Source organism: Olea europaea, chromosome 15 (assembly GCF_002742605.1).
Source record: "Olea europaea var. sylvestris chromosome 15, O_europaea_v1, whole genome shotgun sequence".
NCBI lineage: Eukaryota > Viridiplantae > Streptophyta > Magnoliopsida > Lamiales > Oleaceae > Olea > Olea europaea.
In genome coordinates, this window is record NC_036251.1 from 5,852,374 (window position 1) to 5,860,938 (window position 8,565).

General features: G+C 33.9%; 2 protein-coding genes across 2 annotated transcripts; both read right to left on the minus strand.

Moving 5' to 3' along the window:
- Positions 1–2,213: 2,213 nt before the first annotated feature.
- LOC111411143 (protein trichome birefringence-like 25) lies at positions 2,214–3,169 on the minus strand. Its single transcript, XM_023041704.1, has 2 exons — positions 3,155–3,169; positions 2,214–3,054 (listed from the first exon to the last, which is right to left on the minus strand). Exons 1-2 carry the CDS (start codon positions 3,167–3,169, stop codon positions 2,422–2,424), a joined length of 648 nt encoding a protein of 215 aa, XP_022897472.1. The 3' UTR covers positions 2,214–2,421.
- A 1,214-nt stretch (positions 3,170–4,383) lies between these two features.
- On the minus strand, positions 4,384–5,981 carry LOC111409947 (hydroquinone glucosyltransferase-like). Its single transcript, XM_023040077.1, has one exon. It carries the CDS (start codon positions 5,902–5,904, stop codon positions 4,489–4,491), a length of 1,416 nt encoding a protein of 471 aa, XP_022895845.1. The 5' UTR covers positions 5,905–5,981; the 3' UTR covers positions 4,384–4,488.
- Positions 5,982–8,565: the final 2,584 nt, after the last annotated feature.

The following is an 8,565-nucleotide window of genomic DNA, read 5'->3' on the forward strand; positions in this document are numbered from 1 at the left end:
ACATTTCATATGTCATTTTCGACATTTGAACACCGTTTCATTTGTTTAGAATGACATTTCATTTTGAACATGACATTTCTCTACATTTAAAATATTGTTCTCGATATTTCTGAATCAATGAAAAACATAGCATTTATTGTGATTTGACATGTATACTTTTTGAAATAAATATGACAAGTTATGTGTCAAATTTTTATTGACCAATAACAATATTGTAAAAATGTCCATTTTTTAGTCTTAGTGTGGAATTATAAATTGTTAATTATTTTGGTCTAAATTCTTCCAAATTAGACATTTTTACAATGGTGGACATTTTTACAAATGATTAGGTAAAAATGGACATTTAGTCAAATTTCCTCTTTTTTCAATCGTTATAGAACTCAATAATTATCCAGAAAGACAACATTTATGTCAATTGTAAATCATGTTTGGATATTTTGGGGGTCTTTCTTAATGAGGTGGGACTCATGCGGGACCCATCTCATGTGAAGAATTATTCATTATTAAAATATGTAATGCAATTAAACAAGTGGGTCATAACCCATCTTTCATATACTAATTTTAATCATTTTAAGTCTTGTGAGGCAATTAAATTCTTGAGATAATTTAAATTAAAATTTTTTTTTTCATTTATTTTTTTTCTTGTGTCTTTTAGATACTCAGTTTATTTTATGGTTGAGATTTATCGTGCACATACAATTATTTTGAGTCACCTTGTACTCAAGTCAAAAAGAAATTCTTCTTGATTATACAAAATTAACTTTTCTATAATGTTACAAAAATGATAAGACGTTTAAAAGTTAATCATACAACGATGAACCACTTCTTTTAGTAATTTGTGACCACTAATGTCAATATCTTTTACTACGACTGCCTTTTAAATGTTGTAGATTGGTATACTATTTTTATTACCTAAAACTGTAAGAAGCATAAATTCTTCGTGTTTGCTTAAAGGAAAATAAGATTCAAAGATAAGATATGGCGATATTTTTGTTGGTCACGAGAATAACACTTTCTAGCACTGATGGCGTTTAGCAACCGTCTAGATAGTAGTGGTCCATGTTCCACCCCAAACTTATCGTGCTAATATATAGCATATTGGTTCTCGACGTTTAAAATGTAACAAGTTGGTTTTCAACTTTTCATTATAGTTGCACAAGAATAATTTCAAATATACTATTTTATTATTTAAATGACAGAGGTTATTTTTCTAGTTGTTGGTCGAGTGAATAACGATATCTAGCATTTGTTGTGATTAGCATCCGTCTAGATAGTAGTGGATCAGCCCCAACTAATCGAGCTAATAGCAAGTTGGTACTCAATGTTTAAAATATAGATAATTGATTTTTTTAACTTTTAAATATAGTTGGTCAATAATAATTTTAAATATACTATTTTATTATTTAATAGTCAACGATAATTTTCTAGTTGTTTTAGAAATTAAAAATTATCCACGAAGGATGCATTTATGGCACTTGTAAATCATTCTATACATTATGCCTAACCTTCTAACTAATCAAATCAAATAAAATATAACTGGTATTAGATTAACTTATTATCGATATTCTTATTTTGTACCCTCACTTGTTATTATTATTATTTTTCACATTTGTGTAGCACTGGACATTTTTCCGTATTCAAGCAGGCATGTAATGCATGCCGCGCATGTGGTTATTCACGAGCAGCTGCCCAAAAATGTTAATGGCCAGAAAATAATTAAGGTATAATCTATACAATAAGACAATAGGTACGATAATAAAAGAAAAAATTCTTGCTCAATCTAATGAACTATGTCAGCACATCATTTCCACGCACAAGGAATGTATTGCACGTGGACGAGTGTCTCATAACTCATCAAAAACCTACTGTTTGTAAGCCATTTTCAGCCTTTGTAAGGAAATTAAATGCTTTCATTAATTAATTTTTTTTTTTTCCACGTTGCACGTAAGTAAAAAAGGACAAAAGAAATTGCATTGGACTATACCAGATTTGTCTATCTATAATGGTACACAAATAACAGACATCTAATGATCAACCATGTCTTTTAGTAATGTGTGACCATCCACTTCTGAGTTCACGTCACTAGGCCATCCTGAGTGCAATTCAGAAATATGAGATCTTAAGGGCAGAGGATTAGTAATTTTCTTGTATAAAGTCAATTTCACTTGATTGAATGTTCAAGTTTTCCTTTTGAGTATGCAGAAATAGCAGAATTTTAAGAATTTTTGAAACTGATTTCAATGCCTAGGACTGACTCTGTATTCACCAAGAACACGGATTAAACAATTATTACAAACAGTTTCTTTTCTTATAAATCATTTTTCCTTGAACTACGTACAAGATGGCATGACAACAACAAAAGATTCTACAAAAAATGTTTCTGCATAGATGCCATTCTCAGATGGAAAATCAGAATAATTTTCAACCATTCACGAAAATTTCCATCATCAAATCATTCCAATAGTCTATAGGTCCAGGCAAACACCAATGTAGACAATCATTTTGCAGCTTCAAATGTTTATCTTTTCTAGAATATGGATGGAACTGCCTGTAGACTCCCGGATGGCCATCGGGTCGTAATAGCGAAATACTGGTGGTATCGAATAGTTTCAAAGTTAAATCTTTTTCTGATCCTATTGCTGCTGCCCTTTCGAATTCTTCAAGTTCGATGTTTCTCATCATGCCATCCATATCGTTGATGTCAATCTCACCTTCTCGAAATGGTCTTGTTCTGTTACAATATCCACCTGTGTTCCACTCCCCGTTCTCAAAGTGATCTGGAGTCGTCGTTCTAAAGAACGTAAAAGCCTTGTGCTTTGAGCTCGTGATGAATTTCAGCGTTGAGTTTAGTGCTTTGCGATAGGCATGGTAAAATCCCAATTGCGTTATGTTCTTCCCTTGGCAATTATGGCATCCCACAATAGTGTTGTTCTCGTAGTAAATTGCAGATTTGAGAAACCATTTCCCCCCTGCAATTACTACGTAATCGAAGTTTTTGTATTGATCTGTCCACGTTGCATCTAGATCGTCGAGATGAAGGACCCTTGAACGTTTCTTGTTGCAATTTCATGATTTAAATAATGCTAGACCATAAGAAATAAAAAAAAAGGAAAAAATAAAATCTTATTTATTGAAATGTACAATTACAGTATACCAAATATACAATCATTTAGTTGAAAGAAAGACTTAATTGGAATAAAAATACAAAATAAATGACATAATTATGACGAAATAAAGTTCAACAACCAATCAACTTAAACGAATATAAATTTTTAAAACCTCAATTTTATTAAGACTTTCTATGGTACATTTTGATTATATTCAATGTGATTAATTGTAAAATTATGTCATTGATTATATTAGAATCTTTTATAATCTTATCAAATGTCACACATTTCTTGAGGTTAGAATTTGTCAATGAAATCAGACAAAGGAAGAAAGAATCCAAATGGTAGTTTGCAAACAAAGACAAAATATTTGTATATTATTAATGATAATCCCAATAATTCTTGTTCAAAGATTTTGAATTTAAGTGCGAATATCCATAGAATAATATAAGCTCATGTAGGGTTGAAAACATATTTCAAAATTAGCTATCAAAAGATAATATATTCAATTTAACCAATAATTGATTCTCAATATACTTCTAATGATTATAGGACAGTATGACATGCGTTAAAAAAGTTAAAATTTTATTCTTCGATCATTGTATGTTGAGATATTTATTTTATAACAATTCTGCAAAAATAGTAGTGCCAAAATTTCCACTTGTTGCCATTTGCCTCCTAATTTCCTTTTAATTAGGAAACTAAAAACCCCAAAGAATCACATTTCAAATTGAAATCACTAACCAAGAATAAGTTATTCCTTAGAATATCATTGTGTAACTTCTTCTCGCCCTCGGGAGCATTTGAGAGGGACACGGTATCTTAAATAGATCGGTGAATGTCGCGATTCTTATTTAGCACATATCTAATCCATTTCAAAACTAGTAAAGGCCATTTTTATTCAAATTAAAGATCAAAACAGACTCGTATATATAAGTAGCCATTATTAAAGCGATTATCTACACAAACAAACAAATATGCTTTAGATTAACATGATTATCATCCCTCAGTTAATATATCAATTGTTTTAGAATAGAAATGTCAAATTTGCCAGCCACCTACTCCATATTCATTCAGTGCTCACCACTTTATTGTGTGATCTGACTACATTTTCTCCTCTCTTGTTTGATTGTGTGTTCCATTCTTTTGATGTGTCCACCTCACCTAACTTTTCATAATTAATTAATTTATCCATTTAATTTAATTTCATATCGTATTGTTGTTGTTTTGAAAAAGGAGCCTTAAAGGAAAAAAAAAAAGAAAAAAAAAAGGGCCGTACAATAAACAGAATTCTAATCCATTATTAGCAAGCCATAGATGATACAAACAAGTAATTCAAATCCTACGAAATTAAATACAAGCATAATTCAATTATTGAACACTAATTTGGCAATGTAAAAATGTTACTTTTCCACTTGTTAGCCAACTCCGCAAGTGTTTTTGTGGAAGATCCATCATCGCTAAGAACCTTTGCAGCTGCATCCTTGAGGTCTCTCATTCGACTTCGAATGCCTTTTCCTTCTTCTCCTTCCATCAAACCCTTCACGACTTTCGCGATTTCAAGTCTTGTCACTAGTCCTTTTTCATTGGATTTTGGCCTTAAGGCTACTTTTACATCCTCAGTCAACATTACCGCGTTCATTCTCTGTTCTGCGTAGAGTGGCCAAGCAATCAACGGTACACCATTGACAATGCTCTCGAGGGTCGAGTTCCAACCACAGTGTGACAAAAATCCACCAGTTGAATCGTGGCTAAGAATTTGTGCCTGTGGTGCCCATAGAGGCACCACTAGCCCACGCCCCTTGGTCCTATCCAAGAACCCTTGTGGCAAATAAGCCAAAGGGTCACCTGAATTTTGGATACTGAAATATGCAGCACTGGCAGTTGTATCACTTGGACATCTAAGAACCCACAAAAACCTTTGCTCACTCATTTCTAATCCCAATGCAATTTCAATTATCTGTTCATGAGACAGTGTCCCGCCACTCCCAAAAGATATATACAAAACTGAGCTACTTGGCTGTTCATCTAGCCATTTTGAACACTCATATTCTTCATTGTTTTCAGATTTTGAGCCCATTTGAATCAATGGTCCTATGCAATAAACAGGTGGCTTACCAGTTTCTTTTTCTTGCAAATACTCAATGGCACCAGGCTCCAATTCCTTGAAACTGTTCAAAATAATCCCTGCAGCCATTCCATATCTCTTTGAATGATGAAGAATCCATTTGTATGCATCATTTTTCCTGTCCTGAATCGGGTCCAAAAGATCCGACCCATGAATCGGCATGCACCCCGGGATGCGAAGCTTCTCAGACATGTCTCTATACTCACACGACACAGATTCATCAATCTTCGACAAGTTTAAGAAAAGTGACAAACACATGGCCGTAGTGGGATAGAAAATATAAGGAGAAATCTTGAATTCATTGGCAACATCAAATGCATCAGTCCCAAACAAGTCAACCACAAAAGCGGCAAATCTTTTAGTCGAAATCAAGGATTTAACAGCATTACGAAGGGATGAAAGGGAACGTGTAACAGTGAGAGCAATACGGGTTTCAATCTTTGCATCCTTAGACAAGTCATCAAAATTGACCGGGGGAAGAACGACATAGTCTATACGAGGTGGGAGTTTTTCAAGAAATGATTTTTGTGCGTTTGAGAGAGGCCCATCAGTTGGGATGATAAAAGTTACATTGAAATTGTGTTTTTGAATAAGTACCTTGGCAAATCCGACTAGTGGGATGAGGTGCCCCATTCCTGGAGTTGGGAAAATGGCAATATGAGGCTCCATGAACGAGAAATTATTCAGGGTTTGTGCTCAAGATTGGATAATTATGGAGGAAACTTTTTAGTTGGATGATATGATAAAAATGGAGGATATATATAGGGGTTTTGATCTTGATTCTTGTATGAAATTATATGAATTTGGAGTGTATGTAGAAGTGGGGTCCTCGGGATAGGGTGGTGTGGAGGTGGGTTAGAGTTTGGGGTTGGGGGTGTGATATCTTCTAGACGATCTAGGACATTTGTTGATACATGCAATGATGTCAGTGTCCATGTAAGGCTTGCGTCATTTTGTTTAGTATAAACAATTCCAAAAAGAGAAAAACTTCGTAGGTGATCCAAATCCAATTCCCGTTTTGCCCTTGAGACTTGGGTACATGTGATGGAAAATTTTTGTGTACACGAAATATGGGCCACCAGATGAAACATTGGTCTGGAAACACATGAAAATGTATGCTAATAAAGGGGTAGGTGCAGCGAATGACTTGAATTCACGTTGAGCATTCAGTGAATGATTGAAGGGTTAATAAGATTTATGGTACGTGGAATTAGACAATCTATTTTTATAATACTTCTCTTGAAGTATCTTATACGATTTGCTTATTTGGTAGAGATTTTGATAATTTATTTTTTTTTATCGTTAGAAATAAAATGCGTTCTATCTGTGAAAGAAAAATTCAAAAATGACGGTTGGAATAGTGAAATAAAGTTCAAAAAATTGATTTTAGGTAAAATTGCAGCAAAAGCCCCAAATGTCTAGCAGACTTTCCCCAAACTTTTTATTTGCTGCATCCGTCACCCCTAACATTTCCAAACGTCACAGGTAAAGCCTTTTTTGACTGTTTTCATCCACTATTCTAATAGTTGATTAAAAATTTAACTTTGACCACATTATAATCAATTTTCAATGAGGGTAAAATGGTACTTTTATATTTATCACAATAAATAACAAAAAAAAAAATGAAAAGAAACGAAGGAAAAACTATACAATCTTCTTCCCAAATACAATAGTCACCGAGCCCTGCCCGCCACCACCTTCTTCACGCACAATACGCCAATCACCAAACCCTGCCCACCACCACCTATTCCTCATCCGTCCACCGTCGCCACCACATATGAAAACCAGTTCCGTTTTTCCCTTTTTGAGCCCATTCACTCCAAAAGTATTGTTTCAGTTACAATCTGATGCTCTAAATTTTCAATTTTGAACAAAAGGGAACAATAAAGCCTTGGCTAGAATGTTTATCAATCCACTGCTGGATCTTGACATACCCAAAGATTGATATACAGGAAACCCATGATACAAAAGCGATGAAACTTTCCCATTTGAAGTCAAATTTTTGTATTTTGGCATGAAAGTGTTTATAGATTCATCTATTGGGCAAAAAACTGTTAACCCATCTACAACACTTTGTGAAAAAGTGTTGGCAGCACTGGAGCTTGTTAACAGATCGAAAAATGCCTTGCAGCCCTTGTTTCGCCATTAATGAAGTGACCTTTAGATCTTGGGGTCCGTCGGCCGTAGCTTCAGCTTCCGGCGAAAAGCAGTACATGGTTGATTTAAATTACAACAATGACATAAGGAATTTCATTTATTGATTTGGCGAATGTTGTGGGTTGGATGGATTTGGAAAGATGAAGCTACATTTTTTCTTCTTTTTTCCTTTTTTTTTTTTTTGTTTTGTTTTGTTATTTATTGGGGTAACTATGAAAGTACCATTTTTCCCTCATTGAAATTGATTATAATGTGATCAAAATTAAATTTTTAATCAACTAACGAAATAGTGAATGAAAACCGTCAAAAAGGGCTTTATCTACGACGTTTGGAGATATTAGAGGTGATGACTGCAGCAAATCAAAGATTTGGAGAAAAACTGTTAGTGTTTTAAAAATTTGGAGCTTTTGCTGCAGATTTTTCTTGATTTTAATTGTGTTAAAATCTATAGTTAACAAGCACTAAAATCCCGAATTTCTATTCAGTGATTGGGCCTCTATTGATTTCCTTAGTTGATTGACCATTTAGGGAAAAAAATTGTTCGCGGAGAAAGATTGGAAATAACATTATGTTACTCTACTTAGCAACCTAATTAACTGCTCTTTTACTTTCACCGAAACCAAGTTGCTTCACTTATGACTTGTTTGGAAGAAACATTTTACTTCACAAAATGATTCAAAGTAAAATGAACACAAGCATTTAATCGCTACATGAAACTTAAATGCATATGAGTTACACTATAATTTATATAATGAGATATGAAGTACAGTTAGTTAAGAATAAAATTCTTTCTCGATCTAATGTAATATGTATATACATCACCTATAAATAGGAATGTCAACGAGTTGAGTCGAACCGGCTCATAAGTCAAAATTCGAGGTCAAGACCCAGCTCGAGTAAAATTAAGACGGACTTTTTATTGCCCAAACCGAGCTAGGCAAAAGCTCCACCGAAAATTTGAGGCTCAACTTGAGCTTTCGGCTCGGGCCTTACTGAGCAGGCTCGATTTTATTTTTTTATTTTTTTGGTTTTTTTTTTAAGGCTGCCTTTTTTTTACGAGTTGAGCTTTTTTCAGATCGAGCCACGTGCTGCCCGAGCCAATGAGCCAAATTACCATCCTTATTTGCACACAAAAGCTTTATCCATTATAAATAACATGTGATGCACGTAAAA